At 41.4% G+C, this 23330-nt stretch overlaps 1 protein-coding gene across 4 annotated transcripts in view; it reads right to left on the bottom strand.

Moving 5' to 3' along the window:
- Window positions 1-13355: 13355 nt before the first annotated feature.
- Window positions 13356-23330, bottom strand: part of NHSL2 (NHS like 2) — a 110676-nt gene continuing 100701 nt past the window's right edge. For all 4 annotated transcript variants that reach the window (XM_058291473.2, XM_058291475.2, XM_071213144.1 and 1 more), the window contains 2 exons: window positions 20168-20300; window positions 13356-19365 (listed from right to left, as the gene is read on the bottom strand). In XM_058291473.2, the coding sequence (XP_058147456.1) occupies window positions 19044-19365; window positions 20168-20300 (455 nt within the window). In that variant the 3' untranslated portion in view covers window positions 13356-19043. The remainder of the gene's footprint in view (window positions 19366-20167; window positions 20301-23330) is intronic.

Raw genomic sequence — 23330 nt, 5'->3', positions numbered from 1 at the left:
TCTTCCCAGGAGAGACGGCAAGGCAAGCTCACTCAGCCACCATCTTGCCGGAAGTCCCCTACTTATTGGCCATTTGAATAACTTCTTTGGAGAGATAGCTATTCCAGTCTTTTGCCCATTTTAAAATTGAATTATTTGTCTTTTTGTTGTTGTTGTAGGATTTCCTTAATTATTCTTGATATTAAACCCTTATTGGATATGTGGCTTCCAAATATTTTCTCCCATTCTGTAGGTTGTTTTTTTACTTTCATGATAAAGTCCTTTGATGCACAAAAGTTTTTAATTTTGAGCAGGCCCAATTTATCTATTTTTTTCTTTTGTTGCTTGTACTTGTGAAGTCTAAGAACCCATTGCCTAACACAAGATTCTGAAGATGTTCCCCCCACCCCCATATGTTCTTCTGGGACTTTTGTAGTTTGGGTTCTTATATTTAGATCTTTGATTCATGTTGATTTGATTTTTGTACTTGGTGTATGGTTGGAATCCACCTTCATTCTTTTGCATATAGATATCCAGTGTCCCTGGTACCATTTGTTGAAGAAACTATTCTTTCCTAATTGAGGAGACATGGCAGCCTTTTCAAAAATCACCTGGCCATAATTGTGAAGGTTTATTTCTGAACTCTCAATTTGATTCCATTTATCTATACATTTGTCCTTTTGTCAGTACCATGGTGTTTTGACTATGATGGCTTTGAAATGAGTTTTAAAATTGATAAGTGTGTGTCCTCCAATTTGGTTTTTCTTTCTCAAGATGGCTTTGGCAATTTGGGGGCCCTTACCTTTCCATATTAATTTGGTGCTCACTTTGTCCATTTCTGCAAAGAAAGCTGTTGAAATTTTGATTGGCATTGTGTTGAATCTGTATATCACTTTGGGTAGAATTGACATCTTAACAATATTAGTCTTAGAATTCATGAATATGGATTGTCCTTCCATTTATATAAGTCTTCTTTGATTTCTTTTAGCAATGTTTTATAGTTTTCTGAGTACAGGTTGTTACACAACTTTTAAGATTACACTTTCTGTGCAATTGTTTCACCTCCAGGAGAAAGCTTCCTTTCTTCTGTTCCTTTTCCAAGAATGTTCTGTTTGTTTTTGTGCAGAATTTTCTCCCCAGCTCCTATGATTTGTTTAAATTCTCTCCCTCACTTAATGTCCCCTTTTCTTCACACTTTTTACTTCTGGGACCCATCCTGCCTTTAAAGGCAGGGAATTCAACAATTCAGCCCCCCTCCTTTTTTTTTCTGCGAGGCTTTTCTACCTCTGGTTTCTTCCCTCTTAGAGTACCCTGCTCTGGGAACCCAGATAAGGTCAGTCCAGAAAAGTGGGCCAATCAAGGAAAGTCAATTTTGCATTTAGGTGGTCCAGCCAAGACAAACTGGATTGAGTGAACACAACTCTTGCCAACAGTTTTGCTGTGGTCTCTCCTTCCCCCACCCACCCTGGGCTCTATGTATGTGGCACACCTCAGCAGCATGCGTTCAGCCCTGTGGACTTGGGTGCCTGGGCCTGGATATGCACGGAGTTCTAAGTTGCTGCTATGATGGCTCTATAGTCTGCCTCCAGGGCAGGAGGGACCCCGGCTGTGCTGCCTCTGGTTGACTCCCAAGCTATGCGGGACCGAGTGAGGGGTAAGGGTCCTGACTTGCTTGTGGAGTCCTTCTCTAGTCTTTATCATCCTCCTGAATTTCACACAAGTGATTCTGAGGAGAGGCTTTTCCAGGGGATGTCTTACAGCTCCATGTTGATGCCCTCACTCTGCTATACCACTTACATTTCATGTAGTTATTGATATGTTAGGCATAAGTATAATTTAATAAAACAGTTTTCTTTTTGGGGGGGGTTGTTGCAGGGGATTTTTGTGGATATGGGGTTTTTGTTGTTTTAGTAGTGTTATATAGGTATTGATACTTTTTACTTTGTTCATTTTGTAGTTTGGATTAAGTCTTTTGAAATTGATATTTCAAAATAATTATTACCGTCACTCACATGAATACCAGCTAAGTGTTCCTGTGCCTAAGGGCACACATGGATAGATCATTAATTGATTTGCAGCGGTTGGCATATCCTGTCACTCTTTATATACAACAGTGAGAGCTACTCAGTGTGAGGTTGTCAGGACTGGTCGATCCCTCAATATTCAGTGCTTAGTATGTTTATTGACTACCATTTCCTTGTTCTGACAGATGGAGAGCAATGATTCTGGACTGCCCTGGTTATGCCCTTTGCCCTCTCTGTTGAGTCTAGCCCAATGCACGTCTGCTCCCATCCAATAGTTGGGAAGATCTGTGAGATCCTACTAAGGCAAATTTCTATGGAATGCCATATGTTAAAATTGTTTAACATTGTGTGCATTGAAATTATTTTCATAAAATTAAAAAAAATTGTGGTAACACATACACAGCACAAAATTTTCCATTTTAATCACTTTCAAGTGTGCAATTCAGTGACATTTATTGTTTTCACAATGTTGTATAACCATCAGCACTATTTCCAAAAGTTTTTCTCACTCCAAATAGATACTCTACCCACTAAGTAATAGCTCCTTATTTCCCCTCCCTGAAGCCCTGATAACCTCTAATCTACTTTCTATCTTTATGAATTTACTTACTCTCTATATTTCTTTTTTTTATTCAAGTATATCATTTCATACATGAACATACATAAACAGTAAGTGTATAGTAAAATAATCATGCATATTTAGTAGTAATATTTTGACGATGTTCTTGCATGGTTTGTAACAAATGTGTCACAACAACAAGGTGTTGGTGGAAGGGTGATGTTTAGGACCCCTGTATGATGTTATGCATGTTTATATATTTCATGTAAGTAAAATTGTACAAAATTTGTCATTTTGTTTCTGGCTGATTTCACTTAGTGTAATGTTTTCATGTTCATCCATGTTGTGGAATGAGAAAAATACAATTAATGTAACCTATGGACTTTAGTTAAGAGCAATGCTGTAATATTCTTACATCAATGCCAAAGATGTACTGTGTTAATAATAGGGGTGTATGGAAATAATATGCCAAATGTATGCTATGGACCATAGTTAATGATAATAGTCTGATGATATTATCTCATAATCTGTAACAAATGTTTCACAATGGTGTGGTGTGTTGGTGAAGGATTGTTGTATGGAAATTCTACCTATGTGTATGATTGTTTTGTAAGTTTACAACTTCTGTAATGAAAATATATTTTAAAAAACTCTAGGACCAGATGGCATCACTGGTGAATTTTACCAAACATTCCAAAGAAGTATTAACACAAATCCTTATCAAATATGTCCAAAAAATTGAATAAAAGGGAACACTTCCTAATTCATTCTATGAAGCCAGCACAACACTTACACCAAAGAGAAATCACAAGAAAAGAAAATCACAAATATCCTTTATCAGTACAGACACAAAAATCCTCAACAAAATACTAGCAAACTGAATCCAACTGCACAATAAAGGGATTCTATGCTGTGATCAAGTGTACTTCAACATAAGAAAATCAATCACATCATTGTAATACATCACATTGAATAGAATGAAGGGGAAAAAAGATATCATTATCTCAATTGACACAGAAAAGCATGTGACAAAATCCAGCTCCTTTTTTTTTTTTTTTTTTTAAAGATTTTATTTTTATTTATTTAATTCCCTTCCCCTCCCCCGGGAGTCTGTTTTCTGTGTCTTTTTGCTGCGTCTTGTTTCTTTGTCCGCTTCTGTTGTCGTCAGCCGCATGGGAAGTGTGGGCGGCACCATTCCTCTGCAGGCTGCTCCCTCCTTCGCGCTGGGCGGCTCTCCTTACAGGTGCACTCCTTGTGCATGGGGCTCCCCTATGCGGGGGACACCCCTGTGTGGCACAGCACTCCTTGTGCGCATCAGCACTGCGCATGGGCCAGCTCCACACGGGTCAAGGAGGCCCGGGGCTTGAACCGCGGACCTCCCATGTGGTAGACGGACGCCCTAACCACTGGGCCAAAGTCCGTTTTCCAAGCTCCTTTTTCTTGATTAAAAAACCCAGGAAACTAGGCATACAGGAATCTTCCTCAAAAGGAAAAGGACATACATGAAAAACCCACAGCTAACATTATATTCAGCAGTGGAAGATTGAAAACTTTCCCCCTTAGATCAGGAATAAGACAAGGATATCTGCTTTCACCACTGGTATTTAACAGTGTACTTGAGGTTCTGGCCAGAGCAATTAGGCAAGAAAACGAAGTAAAAGGCATTGAAATAAGAGAGGAAGAAGTAAAACTATCCCTGTTCACAGATAACATGATACTGTATATAGAAAATCCTGAAAAGTCTACAAGAAAACTATTTGTGCTAATAAATGCATTCAGCAAAATGACAGGGCATAAGATCAGTTCATGAAAATCTGTGGGGTTTATATACAATAGCACAGAACAATCAAAAAAACAATTCCATTTACAATAGCAACTAAAGGAATCAAATATATAGGAAAAATTTAATCAAGGTTGTAAAGGACTTGTATGCAGAAAACTATAAATCATTACTGAAGAAACTAAAGAAGATCTAAATAAACTGAAAGACATTTTGTGCCCATGAATTTGGAAGACAATATTGTTAAGACGTCAATACTACCTAAAGCAATTTATAGACTTAATGCAATCCCAATCAAAATTTAACAGTCCTCCTCACAGAAATGGAAAAGGTATCCATCATATCCATAATCATCAAAACATTTCATCAAATTCATGCAGCCATCTTGAAAAAGAAGAACAAAGTTAGGGGACTCACATTTCCCAATTTCAAAACTTATTGCAAAGCTACATGCAATAAATAAAGCAGGGGGTACTGACACAAGGACAGGCATATAGAAGAATGGAATAGAAATGAGAGTTCAGAAATAAACCCTCACATCTGCAGCTAATTGATTTTTAAAAATTGTTTTTTATTATTTTATTTTATTATTTTTATTAGAAAAGTTGTGAGCTTACAGAACAATCATGCATAATGTGTGGAATTCCCATACATCATCCCTCCATCAACACCTTACATCGTTGTGGAACATCTGTTACAGATTATGAAAGAACATGATCATACTATTACCACTAACTATGGTTTGTTGCATACACTTGGTATTTTATTCCATACACCTTCTATTATTAACACTAGCATAGTACATTTGTTACAGTTCATGAGAGGACACTCTTTTGTTTGCACTGTTAGCCATAGTCCATCTTTCACTACATGGTTCACTGTTTTACAGTCCCATGCCTTGTATATTCTATTCAAAGTGTACACTCGGTGGTTTTCATCACAGATTTGTGCAGTCATTGGTCCCAGTAAACCTTTGAATATTTTCCTTACTACAAAAGAAAAAAATCCCATACCCACCTCTTGCTGACCCTTAGCGTTGATATAGTACCTTGTTTGACACTGATGCAAAAATATTACAATATTGTTGTTAATTAGAGTCCGTAAGTTACATTCATTGTATTTTCTCCATGCATCACTATACTGCCACCACCTGGTAATAGTGATGTACATTTGCTCTAGTTCAGAAAAGAACATTCTCGTATTTGTACTATTTTTTTTTAAGATTTATTTATTTATTTAACCCCCCCCCCCACCAGTTGTCTGTTCTCTGTGTCTGTTTGCTGCGTCTTGTTTCTTTGTCCACTTCTGTTGTCGTCAGCGGCACGGGAAGTGTGGGCGGCGCCATTCCTGGGCAGGCTGCACTTTCTTTCGCACTGGGCGGCTCTCCTTACGGGTGCACTCCTTGCGCGTGGGGCTCCCCTATGCGGGGGACACCCCTGCGTGGCAGGGCACTCCTTGCGCGCATCAGCACTGCGCATGGGCCAGCTCCACACAGGTCAAGGAGGCCCGGGGTTTGAACCGTGGACCTCCCATGTGGTAGACGGACGCCCTAACCACTGGGTCAAGTCCGTTTCCCTGTATTTGTACTATTAACCACACTCCTCATCCACCTCCAGGTTCACTATGTTATTCAGTCCCTAGATTATTCTCTAGCTGTCTTTTTTTTTTTTTTAAAGATTTATTTTTATTTATTTAATTCCCCTCCCCTCCCCCGGTTGTCTGTTTTCTGTGTCTTTTTGCTGCGTCTTGTTTCTTTGTCCGCTTCTGTTGTCGTCAGTGGCACTGGAAGTGTGGGCGGCACCATTCCTCCGCAGGCTGCTCCCTCCTTCGCGCTGGGCGGCTCTCCTTATGGGTGCACTCCTTGCGCGTGAGGCTCCCCTACGCGGGGGACACCCCTGTGTGGCACGGCACTCCTTGCGTGCATCAGCACTGCGCGTGGGCCAGCTCCACACGGTTCAAGGAGGCCCGGGGCTTGAACCGTGGGCCTCCATGTGGTAGACGGACGCCCTAACCACTGGGCCAAAGTCCGTTTCCCTCTAGCTGTCTTTCGATAGACATTTACATCCAACTACAATCCCACAATCCATTTATAAAACAGCTGTGTTAGTTGTAATCACTATAATGTGTTACCATAAACTCTATCCATTTCCAACACTTTTAGTGTCAAGGTAATTGAAAATCCGACATGCATTATTTGAGAATAATTTTTTTAATTTTTGCATTTACAGTAATATCTTTTTTTGTCTTTATTTTTTAATGTTACGTTAAAAAAATATGAGGTCCCCATATACCCCCAACCCCCTCACCCCACTCCTCCCCCCATAACAACAACCTCCTCCATCATCATGAGACATTCATTGCATTTGGTGAATACATCTCTGAGCACTGCTTCACCTCATGGTCAATGGTCCACATCATAGCCCACACTCTCCCACAGTCCACCCAGTGGGCCATGGGAAGACATACAATGTCCGGTAACTGTCCCTGCAGCACCACCCAGGACAACTCCAAGTCACGAAAATGCCCCCTCATCACATCTCTTCCTCCCGCTCCCTACCCCCAACAGCCACCATGGCCACTTTCTCCACACCAATGCCACATTTCTTTATCACTAATCACAATAGTTCATGAATAGAATATCAGTGAGTCCACTCTAATCCATACTCTATTCCTCCATCCTGTAGACCCTGGAATGGTTGTGTCCACTCCACATCTATATCAAGAGGGGGCTTAGATTCCACATGGATGCTGGATGCAATTCTCCTGCTTTCAGTTGTAGGCACTCTTGGCTCCCTGGTGTGGTGGTTGACCTTCTTCACCTGAAAATCCTACATACATTAGACCTTAGTACCCCTTCTCAATCCTCATCCTATCTCCTAGTAAGCCGTAGTTACTCCATGTGTTTATTCTTCATATTTGGTTCATTTTTGTGAGACTATACAATATTTGTCCTTTTGTGTCTGGCTTATTTCATTTAGCATAATGTCCCCAGGTTGCATCCATGTTATCATATGTGTCCCAATTTCATTTCTTCTTACAGCAACATAGTACTCCACAGTATGTACATACCACATTTTGTTTATCCAGTCCTTGGTTGATAGACACTTGGCTGTTTACATCTCTTGGCAATTGTGAATAATGCCGCTTTTAACATCAGTGTGCAAACATCTATTTGCATCATTGTTTTCGGTTCTTCTGGATATATTCCTAGTAGGGAAATTGCCTGATCATACAGAAGTTCTATATTTTGTGGCTAATTGATTTTTGACAAGATTTCCAAGTCCACTCATGGGCGATAGGATAGTGTGTTCAACAAATGTTGACAGGCAAACTGGATTTCCACATGCAAAAGAATGAAATTGGACCTCTACCTCACACCATACCTAAAAATTAACTCAAAATGGCTAAAAAATCTGCATATAAGAGCAAAACTATAAAACTCTCAGAGGACTATGGGGAAATATCTTCAATTTCTCGTATTAGGCAGTGGATTCTTAGATATGACACCAAAAGGATGAGCAAGAAAAGAAAAAAATAGATAAATACGAGTGTCAGGAGTGCTGTTGGTGGATAGTCCTCAGCTGTCTGCCCCTTCAGGGATTGCCTCAGCTGTAGAGACACCTGACTCAAGGTCATGACCTTCCTGGGGTGGCCCACATGCAATGATTGATTGAAACAGGGGTATAATTGGGCCTTTGGCCTAACACAGGATAACTTTGGTGGGTCATTTCAGTGTCTGAGTTTGCCATGGGGTAAGCTGAAGGTTTGTTGCACTGGTATTGCACCCTTCATCTCTTTCTCTTTAATCCTATTTCTTGCCTATCACTTCCCTTCCACAGGTATTTATCCCTAGGGCATTTCCTAGTAAAAATATTGAAAACTAAACTCCATCTTGGAGTCTCTTTTCCAGAGCACCCCACTTGCAACAACATCTTAATGCGGAGGGTCACAAACTCAAATGCCTTCAGGAGCCTGGCAATTATATAACTGAATGAAGCTGTTTAGGTTTAATAAAATAGGGAGTAGAGGGGAGCTAGGTATATTTGAGAAATCATGCCCAGTCTAAATTTAAAAAAAAAACAAACAACTTAAACGTCTTGTGTACTCTAGACAATACGTATGAGTGAAATTCAGCCTGCGTGCCTCCTGTGTATGACCTTTGATTTGAAAGGTAGACTCTCTTTAGTTAGTTTATATACCAGACAGAATGTATTTTTTTACATGTCTTTTGTGAGTTTGGTTAGTCCCTACAAGCTTCATCAACTCATGGTGCAGTGGCACAAAGGAGGTTTTGAACCTGTGTGGGTGAATACTAGACCTGGAACTTCTGAGTCCCCCCAAGGTACTGCTTGCATGAGGCCCACCTTGAGCCAGCCTCCTCCTCTATCTCCTATCTTAGATTTCGATACCTCTCCCTTCTCTTGTAAGTTTTCTAGGTTGTTTCCAGCTCTGCTGTATCTTTATGGAAGAGCAACCTGGTGGTGTCAGGTGACATGAGCTAGCACTGGTTCCTTCAAGAGCCTTTGCTTTACAGGCTTGGATCAGTTGGGAACAGAGAACGAAGCTCCTTTTAGATGGGAGTTGACCCTCAAAATCTAGCTGCCACCATCTGTGTAGTGGGACCATTCCCTCTTTGAGGGATAGACGTGATCTGGGCCTCATCTGGTCTGAGATTTTTTTTTTTTAAAGATTTATTTTTATTTATTTAATTCCCCTCCCCTCCCCCGGTTGTCTGTTTTCTGTGTCTTTTTGCTGCGTCTTGTTTCTTTGTCCGCTTCTGTTGTCGTCAGTGGCACTGGAAGTGTGGGCGGCGCCATTCCTCGGCAGGCTGCTCCCTCCTTCGCGCTGGGCGGCTCTCCTTATGGATGCACTCCTTGCGCGTGGGGCTCCCCTACGCGGGGGACACCCCTGTGTGGCAGGGCACTCCTTGCGCGCATCAGCGCTGCACATGGGCCAGCTCCACACGGTTCAAGGAGGCCCGGGGCTTGAACCGCGGGCCTCCCATGTGGTAGACGGATGCCCTAACCACTGGGCCAAAGTTTGTTTCCCTGGTCGGAGATTTTTTTCTCCCATCCCAGACACACTCTGATCTACCCAGCTGAGAGGTTTTATGGAACCAGAGAACAAAGAGGGAGTGTGTGCTCTGAGAACAGTTGCTAAGGCAACATCCTCCCCTCAGGAACCTGGTGACTTATGCTCATTTCACCAGAGCCTTGCCGCATCTACAGCTCCTTGTTTGCTCCATGGGCACCTGAAATAAAGTCCTTGAACTCCAATTACCTGTGTCCATGTCTTAGGACCACAGCTCGGTGGGCTGGGTTTCTGAAGACATTGTGTACCACTTGTCTTGTCCATTTTGGTCTCTCAGGGGTTTATGAGAATCAAATCCAATGTGTGTGAGCCACACATGCTCACAAATGGTGCTTAGTGTTTTAATAAAGGCATGGTTGCTGAAATGAAAACCAGAGGGTGAAACAGAAAACCATTTTAAAAGAAAAAGTTTATTTTAAGAAGACACATACAGCTCTAGCTATATAAAGAATACAGTTCAATTGCTGGTAGCAAGCCAGTACGGAATGCTGTTTTTTGTTTTTGTTTTTGTTTTTTAAGAAAGATAAGAAAAACCCTTTGTAATATCACCCCACATAGGGGTCCCTTCCATTTGGTGTTAGAATTCTGAAAAGATTATGATCTCTCCTAGTTTCTGCCTCTTGAAATTTTTATCCAGGGACACATTCTCTTGACTGGGGGGAATTATCTTATCTCTGCCTTCCAGTTTGATACTGGTCTGTAAATTTACTTAAGTGCATTTTTGGCACCCAGTAAGCATTAAATGGTTAGTGCTAACTTAAATAAAGCCTATCTCCTGACTATGCGTAGTAGGACTAGCCAATTCTTATTCCTTATTTTGTGTTTTGCAAGTGTGGTGCTTTTGCTGTCTCAGGGTTCAAGGCACAAACCTAGTTTCCCTTCCCAATTCTGGAAATCCTGAGCAAAGGCAGAAAGGAACTGTTTTGTGGATGCTTTTAAATAAGGAGATTTTGAAAGTGACTTGGGTCTCTGGCTTTTGAAAATTCAAATGGCCGAAAGTGGGTAGACCCCTGGGCTCAAATGACACGAAATCAAGCTAAGTGTCCTAAGAAGCAAATTGCTTAATTAGGAAAAGCTGCAACCTGAGAAGGACGTCCAAATGACTGAATCCATATCGAATTAAAGCCTTAGCTCTCTGAAATGTCAGCCTGTCCAGTGTTGTCACAGAGGAATTTCCTCAAATGGTTTCCTGAGGAAAAGCCAGCACAGGCTGGTGGAAAGAATTTGAGAGCAACTCACAAGTCTCAAAATACAAGAAAGAGGAAATGACTCAGGAGCCCCCACTATCCCTTTCTCCTTTATTGTCCCATCATACTTGGACCTGGACTAGAGCCCATGAGAACACTGGGATGGTGTGTGTGTATGTATGTGTATATTTAATTCATTAGTGAATGTGGACCTCACAGTCCAGGTGAAGAAACCACAGACACACTGGTAAGCATCTTCTCATTCACTTGTATCCCTCAGTGTTTATACAGAAAAGGGTGAAAATATAAATCTGAGTTTTTAAACTCCCAAGTAGCATGGGGAAGATGGAGAAGGAGAGAATTTGAAGAAGTTTTAAAGAATCCTTTCAGAGATTCAGAAAACAGGAGGAGGTGGTATACTGGTTGTGCTGTTACGTGGGACATCCCAGGGAGCCAAGGAGAATTGGAATTTAGTCAGGGAAAATCTGTGGTCCTTCATTGGTTTTCTTGTTGGGGCTGACTGTTCTGTCTAGAGTGGGTCCAAACCTCATTAGAAAATGGACACATGGACATTCTAGGTGTTTTTTTTTTTAAAGGAGGTCCCAGGGAATGAACCCAGGACCTCGCACATGGGAAGCAGGTGCTCAACCATCGAGCTACATCCATTACCCAATGAAAGTTGGTTTTTATTGTTTGTTTATTTTGTTTTGTTTTGTTTTTAGGAGGTACCAGGAATCAAACCCGGGACCTTGTACATGGGAGGCAGGTGTTCAATCATTTGAACTACATCTGTTCCCCACATTCTAGGTTTTAAAACAAGTGCTTAGCACTAAGAAAATTGAAATCTCATGGCTTGGCAGCGACAGCCCTAAACTTTGTTTCGGCAGTATGGGGGAAGGTGGGACAGGGCAGCCCAGGGAAGGGGTCACCAAGCCCAGTTTTTAGAGAGTAGTCGTGGGACAGAAGTAAGAAATTCAGAAATCCATTATTCTCTACTAGTCTACCCTAATCCCAAGGAAGCAGAGACACATTGGATAATGATGACAGGTCTGGAGAAAAGAACGAGGGTTCCTACACCAAGGTAGTTAGTAATGGGGTTGGGGGGGGGGGAGAGAAAGAGAGTCCATGAAGGAAACACTATTGAAGAGGAATTGCTGGTCTATGCAGCCTCTCTCCATTCATCTGTGTGCTGTCAGACCACTCTGACAATGTAGTAGGTGGGAGCGCAGTGAGCCACATTGACTAATATACAAGCCACTTAGCACAGAGCCGGTCACAGAATGCCTGCCTCAGAAGACCAGAAGTCAGAAAACTATGGTAAGTGGGCCAAGTCTGATCTGTGGCTTTGTATGGGCCATTAGCGAAGAATGGTGTTTACATTTTAAACTGGTATACAACAAATAAACGAACAAACCAACCACAACCACAAAAAAGAATATGTAGAGGGGTCATATATGGCCTGCAAAGCCTAAAATATTTACCATCTGTCTCTTTACAGAAAGTTTCTCAATCCATGGTCTACATTATGGGAGAAATGCCACCAATCTCTGTTGAGAAGGTCTAGGAGAAACAAGAGAACAATGGACGTAAGTGGAAATGCCGCTTAATATAACTATTTAGTATACCCTTAAAGGGCACTGCCAGCAACTCCACAGAATAGTAAAGTATGCATGAACTATGGAAGGAAGCTCAAGAATAGCTAAAGAGAGAGACACTAAGGAGTTAGGCAAAGAATGTTCTGGAAAAGACTCCATGCAGAGTTCAGTACTGATTAGGGGATTCTGTTATTGCTTAATAAGATGGAGATGGGGGTTGAGCCCAGGAATTGATAAAATATCAAGTTAAAGTTTTTACAACATAACCAGGTATTGCATGAGAATCTAACACTCTGAAATATCTCATAAAGATTAAGAAAGAACGTTAAGGTAGACTCTGGGAAAGCTTATATTGTTTTGCCCTACCTTAAATAAACACCAAATACCAAAGTTCACACTAAAAAAAAAGGTAGAGACATATGGGACAATGACAAGAGAGATTGTAGTTTTTAAAGAGTCACCAGAATATTCCCTTACAAAGGAAGCTTTCCTACTAAAAAATGGAATTTGCTCTATAAAATCCATTTTCATGGAATGGGTATAGTTCAGTGGTTGAGCACTCACTTCACGCATATGAGGTCCTGGGTTCATTTCCTGGTACCTCCTGAAAAATCCATTTTCACACAACTTTTAGGGAAAATATCTACTGTATAAAGTAGGGCACATATATTGAATTTGGAGGGAAATGGGGAATGTTTCTAAACTGAAAATCAGATTTGTCTTTGGATTCATGAACTATAGAATCTGAGCACTTTTCCTTAAAGCATATATCTTAGTTCACTGGAATACTAGGGAATTCATATGTCATTCAAGTAGAGCCAGCTATGGATCTTCTACAAATGTAGTGCTTTAAATGAAAAATAACAACAGCAAAACACTTGCATCAGAAGTGGGAACCCTGGGATTTAGACTGGGCCCTGCCACTGACTGACTATGTGACCTTGTGTGATTTGATCTTTCTGGGCCTCAGGTTCCTCATCTATAAAATGAGAGGTTGGTCCCTTTCAACTCTAACATTCTACAATTATAGATAAATATAGAAATAAGATAAATAACAACAATCTAGAAATAACAAATATTCCCCAAGTATGCTTCAGAGTCAGTAGAAAAAAGTAGCAGTGAAATATAATAGAAAGAATATAATTTTAACTACTAGCCAGAGTAAATATATTTCATTTAAAAATTATTGAAAAGATTTGTGATTTACAATTGATCAGGAGACAAGAACATACATATTGATATTTCTTCATCATCGTTCATATGGAGGAAGGAATGCGTTTGAGGAGACTCGCACAATGAGCTCAATGCTGCGTTTGCATGCATAACATTTTATAAAATTGGACATTAAAAAAAGCTCAAGATCATGTAAGGAATAAATTTCTATAAAGCCTGGCATTACAAAGAGTCTGAGAAGTATCAACTGGTTGTTCCAGTTCAGATTTTATTTTTGGATTTGTTGTTATCAGACTCCACTATTTAATCAAATATCCTTCTGCCAGAGCTCTCCTAAAGAATAGCCACTGTGGTAAAGACAGGTATGTAAAGATTTGAAATATCCAACAAGCCTAACATCTTTTCATTTCTTTGTATGCATGAGTTAAAAAATGGTTTTAAACCAAAAAACAGGCCAGATGTACTGGATCCAGCAAATCAGAGGTTTGGCTGATTAAGCAAGTAGTTGATTCAATCTGATAATTTTTTGTACCCAACAAACCTATGTCTGACCAAGATGACACTATAAATCACTTGGGCAGAGACCACTGGAATGATGGCAGAAACAAGGGGAAAGGTTGGAATGAATTGGAGAGTTCTAACACCACTAGAATATGTATATTACACACACACACACACACACACACATATACACATATTCCAGGGATGCTGCTGCTGCTGCTCCTGTGACCACAATTTGAGAACCACTGGCCTGGATTTTGGGCTCTATTGAACAGAAGTATATACCTATTTAACACAACCCATTACTTTTGCAAATTTCTTTATGCTAGACTTTTAAAGCATGTCTATAACCATTTATTATTGTATTCATTTTAAATCTCCAAAGAGTCACTTATAGCTGAAATACATGCAAAGACTTTGGAGGGACTGGAATCTCTGGTATAGGTATGGTCTCATTTCCACACAAAGATAAAGTGATTACACATATCAAAGATAGAGTTGGGGGAATCAGAGACCTATGTTTCATAAAGTTGTACCTCCAATAAGTTTAGTGATAACCACAAATACTGGATGACCAAATAAAGACATTGATTGGGCATATTTACCTTTCACAAATAGGACACATTTTCACAAACTCTTTAAATGCTTGTGTTCTTTTACTCAAATGGTAAGTGGTATTAATTCCACTGACATAAGGTGTTCATGTACAATATGAATTATCTAGGCCTTCTCAGTCGCTTTTACTAGCCATTTCTGAGAGTACCTTGGAAATAATCATCTTGAATAGTACTGAGTGTCAGAACAATTTAATTGACCTTCAACAGTTAACTAAAATAATTTGAGGAGATTAAGATAGTTCCAATATTCTAGAGTTAGCAGCCAGGGAATTTGGCCTTTCCGTGACCAAAAATATACTTCTACAAGTAGTTGATGCCCAAAATTCTACAAGGAGAACTTCATTCCTTTGGCTTAAGGCTTTTCCCCAGTTAAAATGCAAACGATCTTCAAAAAGAGGTAGCATTAAGCCTTATCATCTCAAGGTAAATGAATTTATCCCTTTCCTGAGAGCATGCATTTTTTAGAGAGGAGAACAAACTAGGAGGCCCTGAGGAGAGTTGATTCTGGGAAGCAAGGTTTGGAGAGAATGGAGCAGAAAGAGAAGACTGAGGATCCCAGTGACAGACCTCCAGCTCATTCACTATTTTATTTAAGGACTGTCCCTGCCTGCATCCCCATGAAATTGGTGCTAACTTGCCGTAAGAGCAGGGTCACTTGTGAATAAACTATGTTTTTGTTAATGCTAAAGATTCTTTAATGTAGGCATACGTAGATTTATAGCAATGGAAAATAGTGATAAAACATTTGGTGCAACAACAGATGGGAAGTTGCCAAAAAAATCAGGAAAACCATACTTGTTCATAGGAAGATGAACTATTACTTTATAGAGTACAATCACAGGGCCAGGACTATGGTAATGCACTTGCATGACCCTGAGAGTGGGTTCCTCCTTACATTTTGTGCCTTACACACTTCACTCACTTCACGCTAGTCCTGGCCCTGACAAATCATAATAAAGGGAAAGCTCAGCATTCTGTTACAGACTTGGTGATGATAGAAGGCTAAACCAGTGAGGAACAGATCACCAACCATGAACTTGCCTTTTAATGAATAGTTCATTGATGAGGAAAAGGGCAGGTCTGTGGTCAGATATGCTCAGACTGAGAGGGACTGTGGGATTCCAGTGAGATCTAGGCTAAAATGGATGTCAGGTGAAACACCTGTCAGAAGCGCCTTGGAGAATCTTTTTTGTGCTTGCATACTCAAAGTCCTTTCTCTAGATAAACTGGTCAATTGATGGTCGCTAAGCAAACATGAACTATTTTTGTAGCCTGTTGTCTTGCCTCCTTGATGGGGTGAATTGTTTGCTAGGGATGCAGTTCATAGGAGTTAGGGCTGAGGGACAAGTTGGGGCCAGGTGGGAGGTCCAGGCAAGAGGCAGAAGCAGACAAAGTATGCAGGCACAGAAGAGAAACCAGAAAACTTGCTGTTGTACTGAGAATAGCTGGCTCTCTATCCTTACCATCAGAGCCACAAATATGTAACGAATACCAACCGAGTGCAAAGCACTCCTAATAATCAGTTAACCTCTGGACATCACTCTCTCTCCTCCTGACTGGACTGAAATCGGTCTAGCAGAGCCATGTGGCTAGTGGCTGGAATCAGAGAGGGGAAAAAAAAGTGAGAGAAACAACTCAAAGTGGAAGTTGACCTCCTAAGGTCAATTTCATCTCACTCAAACCTCTTTGGTACTCCACCTTCAAAAATTATTATTACTATTGTTGTTGTTGCTGTAACCATTGTTATTATTATTAGGTTCTCTGGACGCTTCCTGTGAGGGGCTTTTGGCATCTCTTCTCCAGTCTTAGCAGAGGTGGCACAGAGGGCAGCCAACATTGAGGTAAGTTCCAGGAATGGGGAGAGTTGGTGTTATGTTAATGGAGGGTAGGAGACAGGTTGAGTGTTAGGAGTAGGAAGGAGGTTTGATGTTTGGTGTCATGTTCATCAATCACTGGTAGAGATTTTACAGTTTGGTTTTTTGGGACTAGGTCCATCTGCTGCGAAATAGTAAATGAATATTTCTAGTCCTAAATGTTATCTGTAATCATCCAATCTCCAAACCAATCTTCTTGTGTTAATGGAAATACCACTAGGAATTTGAGGGCCAGAGTGAGGAAGTAGATGTTCTAAAAAGACTCTGGGCAACAAGTATGATAGAGGAAAGAATTAAGGTGTTTGAAAAATGTAAAAGTGCTGGGCATTTGGTTTTAGTATCTTTTGGGAAAACCACCAGATGTAGCAAGGTGAGAGGAATAGCAAAAGTCACTGAAAGTAGCAAACCAGACACTGCCAGAAAAATCAGTAGAAGTAACAAGTCCTGTACTATGTAAGTTTCTTACTCAGCTTCAAGTTCAACTATTCATAATGGTTCACAAGGAGCAGGCCCTGGCAACCTTTCACTTTTGTTAGGTGAAAGCACAGACACTTCTTTTCCCTAAAGAGGAAAATGTTTCAGTCTTTTGAAATTCTGAGTCTGGGGCAGACAAGTGTGGCATTCATATATAAATTAAGGTCAGGAATGAATCTATTTTATTTCAGGCAACAAAACAAAACAAAACAAAAACACCCAAAACTCTGAAACCTCCTCAGAACCTTCAATCTGAATAGTTAAAATACGTTCTAAAGCAACTGGGCTTTCACTAGCTGTGTTCATTATTTTAAGCGACTTCTTTGTAAATCAAGGGGAAGGGCTGGCTGCAAGGGAGTTGGTGGACCTGGCCTATGCCCAGAAGACTGAAAGCCCAAGACTGTACCAACCAAGGCTTTAGGCCCTTGGGCTTCTCAGAGACAGATCCAAGTCTTCTCAGAACTGGGTGTTGTTTTCAGCAGCTCTGCACTGCTGAAGAATGGGCAGGTTGGGCTAAGAGTTTGCTTCTCATTGGTGAGCAACAGGAGCTATTCAAATCAAGATCCACTTGTCTCTGGGGTTGTTACTGCATCCTCCAGGAGGTTGACCAATGTATCTGTAGGGTGTGTGGTAGGTAGGGGGTAGAGGAGGAAGGGGTCAGGGAACCCTCTTTGTGTAGCAAGCTACAATTTCATTTCACTCTTCTATTTCTCTCCAGGGAAGGGTAGACAATTAACTTTCCATGATTGGTCAGTGGATTTTTGTTCAATGATTGGTCTGTTTCCTTCCCCCAACCTCTCAGAAGTCAAACATATGAAAATCAAATTAGTCATTGCTCTTGCTCTGCTTTAAAAATGGGACTGTCAAGTAGAGCTAGTGCCTAGAAGCTTTGGAGGGAGGGGACATCACAAGGATTGTTTAGGTGCTCTTTCTGCACCCCCTTTACTCTATTTCTTACACTCTTCTGCAGCATGATTAATGGAAAGTTGATCAAACAGTAGATACTAAAAGGCAAAAAGTAGCCCTTCTTTGTGTGTTAAGGGCAAGCAACTTGCAACACTGTCTTTGAGATTTTGGATATGTCCTTTTAGTCCATACATTCCTGGTTTTCAGAACAGAGGAAGACTTCCTTTAAACCAAACAAAACCAACCACAAGCCACAATCTGACCTTAATAGTCATGGGCAAGTTATGCTTACTTTCTATCTTCTTTGAGTCTTTGATGCTGCATCTCCTTCAACTAATTACTTTCTGTAATGAATGTTTATATATGCATATGAAAGGAGAGTTTTTAGAATGCAGCATGAGTTGGGCACAGAGCCTAGCTATGACTGTTGACAGATGCTTGAAGGATCTCTAGGCGCACATACAAGTTATAATAGATAGATCTGAGTGAATAAATGACTGCCATGTTTTTGGTAAAGCTTGGTGCATCGGAAGCAATCTCATCCTGTCCTTTTCTAGCTAATGGGTAGAGGGTTCTATAGGTTTATTGAAACTCGTCACCCTGATCTCCATGTAGACAATCAAACTGAAAAAGGCATGAAGTTTCAGGACAGAGTCACTTTCATGTTTTGCACGACCAAGCCATTCAATCAGCCCCATGCCTAAGTAAGTGCACAACTACAGACTTCTTGCAGCGGAGAGTTAAACTGGGATTGAAGAGGCATCAGAGTCTTTCTGTAGCTCCACCCAGGGCCATCTGAGGCCTCACCAAGAAAGTAAATAACCAGCAATGGCACCCTATGTGCCCCAACCCCCGGTTTTGCAGTCTTCCATCTGCTCTCACAGTGTGCTCCTTTGTGACAGAAGTCAGGGATAGAGCAGCCTGGCCATTGATCTAAAGGAGGGCACATGTGCTCTTGCATCTGAGAGTAACTTCTCAGTGCCCATCAGTCGGGGGAAATAAGAAGAAAATTAATAGTTGGTGATGGCAAAATTTTAAGCAGGAAAACGTAAAATGTTTGAAGATGATTCAAGTGCGTAATGATTTTTAGCTTCAGTCTAGATGAAGTAGCTTCTCTCCTGCTGTCCAGAGTGTGAGTTAATGCAAAAGAAATGTAGGGTTTTTGTTTGTTTGCTTGTTATTCCCATGGTTCCTTTTTTTTTTTTTTAAAAAAAAAAAACCCTTCCTCTTCCCCCTTCTCTTCTCAACTTTAGTAACTAAACCATGCTCACTGAACTGAGGGCTTAGGGACTGGGGTTATCAGTGGTTTCATAGTCTTTTGAAAACTGTGTAATAATTCTCCTAGCCAGGGGGTTAGTGGTCTTCAGCAGTTCAGCTGCTGAGGAGCGGGACCTTGGAGTTGCCTTACTTCCCTTCTTCTGTAGCAAGGCTTTGAAATCATCATTTCTGCCAGCATCTAGGCTGGCACTGCTGCTTGACCCTGCCGTGGCAGCAGACTCACTGATTGGAGAATCAGCTGTGCTCTTTACTGGCGAGTGGGAGCTAGGTCTGTTGCAGGCGAAGGCCTCACCAGGCTCCTTCCAGCCCAGCAGCTTTCTTTTGGACCTAAATAAAAGAAAGTATGGTTTAAGTTAATTCATGCAGCTAACATTTGCTAATGTTTCATATAACTGCACAAATGCCAGGGACATTATCTGAAAACTTCTGTACAGCAACCTTGCAAGCAGTGGTGTCACTCCCACCCCCACCTTGTCATCCCACCCCCTCCTCTTTTCCATGCCCACAAGCTGGAGTCATTTGGCCTATGCCTGAAGGCTCAGTCCCATCTACGTTCTGGAACCAAGAAAGAATTGAAGGAGTCAGGGCTAGTAGCTCGGTGACTCTGAATCAAGACAGTCTAAGGGCTTATCCTGCTCTTACCTGATTATTTAGTTTCAGTAATTGAGTTTGTTCCAGTTTCCTTGTCACCAAGCCCCTGCCTTGGGTCCCTGTCCAATAACTGGGTCCCCATCTGGTCCCCTTTACCTAAGTTGCTGCTCTGATACTCTGCATGATGCCCCACTTCACCTCTTGATGAAAATGCTTAAAACAAGGAATTCTGTGAAGGGTTCAATATTTCTGGCTGTTGACAGAGCTGAGAGAGCAGATGAAGCCACAAGAGGCCAAACAGTGCTAGGAGACAAGGAGCCTCTCACTCAGCACCTGGCAGTCCCTTCCACTCTCCTCCTCCACTTCACCCAAAGGTGTCAGTGAGTTTGAGATGTGAGGCCTGGGATGGTGCTCATGGGTATGGGTGTCAGAACTCAGCCTCCAGTTTCAATTCTACAGGCTGCTTAGAGGTAGAAGTTTTTCTTTTGGTATAAAAAGGGGAGGCTTTGATATTGGAATGAAGGAAATTGGTCCAGACCTGTGTATCACAGTAAATAAATCTTCAGTTGTGCGTGAAGTCACAAAAACATCATCGTCATCTTCTGCAATCGATTCAGCTGTTTTATCACTGATTAAACTTTTCTCTTCGGTGCTCGATTCCATAGAACTCCCTAGGCACAAGAACCAGAAGGGATGACTTTGACCACAATAGTTAGGACAAAGCACATTCTCATATGTTCTTTCATCGGATGTTCAGAGCAACTCTGGGAGAGTAGGGGGCAAAATGTCTCCATTTTGCAGAGGAGGAAGATGAGGTTCAAAAGTTTAGTAATTTGCCTAAGGTGGAGTGAGTGGTGAAGACAGGCCTGGGCTCCTCATTGCTCATGTATTTTCCAGGAACAATAGGTTGCTTGAACATTCTCTTGTTTTAAATACATTATAAAAAACCCCACAAAAACCAAGTTGCTGAGAGCCATCTAAAGTAAGGACTCTCAACCACTGGGTAAGAGTGAGACCTATCTGAATCTCTGAATCTTAGAGGGCACATGTATAGTTTGAGCAAACTTATTTTAAAATTATCTGTGGCTTTGATTTATTTTGTTTTAGTCATGAGGATTCACTTATTTTGAAAGCTCAAAATAAGGATTTTTTATAATGTAGAGCAACAGTAATTTGTTATCTCACAGTTATGGAGGCTAGAATTCTGAAATCAAGGTGTCTTTCTTGTCATGCTGCATCCGAAACTTATAGGGGACGATTCTACCTTGCATCTTCCTAGCTGCTGATTTTTTTATTTTTAATTTTTAGTAGGTACCAGGGATTGAACCCAGGACCTTGTACATGGGAAGCAAGCACTCAACCACTGACCTACATTTGCTCCCCAATAAGAGTTGGTTTTTGTTTTTTGTTTGTTTTTAGGAAGTACTAGGGATTGAACCCGGGACCTCGTACAAGGGAAGCAGGCACTTAACCACTTGAGCTACATCCACTCCCCTCTAGCTGCTGGTTTTTGATAGCCATCCTTGGCAATCCTTGATTTGTAGATACAGCTGCCTCACAAAGAAGAGATAAAATGGGGGCAAGGGGTTGCCTTTGGGTGGGGCTTTGCGGGTTTGAGGGGGGCTGGGGATGGGCGGATGGGTAATAATGCCCAAAAAATTGGGGAGAGGGAGGGGCAACATACGAACATAGGAGAGTGTCAGGTGTTGGTTGAGAGTAAAATGCTGAGAAAACCCTATCAAAATATAATTAAGAGGGTTACCTGTTTAGGATGCTCAGAGGGGATGGTCTGACACTGGATGGACTCCTGGGGAATGTCTGAATGCTCATTTTGCCAGGGTGGGTTGTACCATTGGATAGAGACCCAAGTAGTGAGAGTGGGGGTGGACCCATATCCTGGGGAGGACTACTGCCACCAAAAAAGAGGGAACTGTATCTCTCGAGAGAAAGGATGGCTCCCAGGGCATTAGGGCAATTGAGCAAGTCAGGCCCTGAACACTGTTGCAAGTATCTCTAGACGTGGCTCCTCGGGAAATGGAGATTGGCTGTCGCTGTGGGCCCCAAGGGGAGGGGAAAATGGATGTTGAATGGATGGAACCAAGGTAAATGTGGGGGCAAGAGAGGAGTTTCGCGAGAGTACACAAGGATGGATATAAAACATGTAATATTACACCAAAAACATATAGGGGACGACAGACTAATAATGTAAACCATAATATAAAACATAGGATAACTAAAAATTTAGAAAACTGTATATCCTAAAGTATGGACCACAATGTAAGCACAGATGTCACCTTGTTTGAAAACTATTGTCTCAGAGTCTGTACAACAGTTTAAGTAAATATGATATGAATAAGTTATAAGAATATTGCTGTGGAAGGGAAAAGGTTTTATGGTGGATGTGTGGTAGTACTGTATATTGTATATATGAATTACTGTGATCTAAGGCTCTTGTGAAGAGAAGCTCAATAATTAGAAAAAAGAAAAGAAAAAGATAGGATGTAGAATTTTTCCAAATCAATACGTACTTTATATCTAACCTTTAAACCCATTACTATATTCCATTTTACTAGTAAGGGATCCTGACATTATATTGGGCTTCACTTTTCAGGATGTTTTGGATCACAGAGTGGTTCAACAATGGCAGTGGAGGAATACTGGTATGGGATGTTATTGACAGGTGATATATGGTTGACAGGGAGTTATACAGGGCATATGTCCAGGGTGCATGGAAATGTTTGGATATACTCATAGTGGCAACAATTAAAAACAACAGCTGGGGGATACTGGGTTCCTGGCCGGTGGTGCTCTGTCGTGGTCCCTAGGGGAGCAGCGGCAGTCCCCTAGGTGCAACAGTAAGGACCAGGAAGGAATGAGGGTCCAACAGTGAGCCCCTGATACTAATGACTATGCTTGTGAGCTTATACACCTGAAATAAGAACAAGGCCTAGAGCAGCACTGTGCCTGGGAGTTTCCTCCTGACAGCCTTCATGTTACTCAAATGTGGCCAGTCTCAAAGCCAAACTCAGCATGTAAATGCAATGCATTCCCCCCAGCGTGGGACATGACACCCGGGGATGAGCCTCCCTGGCACTGAGGGATCACTACCAAGTACCAGCTGATGATGCAACTAGAAAATGACCTTGAATTAAAGGTTCAACGCGGACCAGCAGAATATCCCTGTCTACATATAATAACAGGAGTTTAAAATGCTGTTTGACCTAATGTAAGGGGGAAATGGAAAGGAGAAATGAGTTTATATGGCTACGAGTCTCTAAAAAAAAGAGTCTGGAGGCTGTCAGAAGGATTGCCCTTATGCACAACTGAGCAGAGTCTAAGAGACAGATAAAGTAGATACAACCCCCAGGTATTGGTTCCTTTGAGGGCTAAAGAGATCCATGGGTGCTATGGTCATGGCAGATGGGGTTAACTGCCATGTCAGATGGCCCTTCTTTGGAGCTGGTGTTTATGCGTGATGAATCTGGACTCAGATGGGATCTCTCTTCATAAGACTTTCATGCTACTGTGCTGGAGTTGTAGTTGGTGTTGGGGTTTAACATATATTTAGGGGATTTGAATCTCTGGACTGACAATGTGATTGTCAGGCCCTGAGCCTCAACAGACTCCAGTACCTACAATCTGATTTATTGGACTCATCTCACTCAGCTAAGATAGAGTTGAAGAAGGACAACCACCACACC

This window comes from Dasypus novemcinctus, chromosome X (assembly GCF_030445035.2).
Source record: "Dasypus novemcinctus isolate mDasNov1 chromosome X, mDasNov1.1.hap2, whole genome shotgun sequence".
Lineage (NCBI taxonomy): Eukaryota > Metazoa > Chordata > Mammalia > Cingulata > Dasypodidae > Dasypus > Dasypus novemcinctus.
This window is presented reverse-complemented; position numbering and strand designations above follow the sequence as displayed.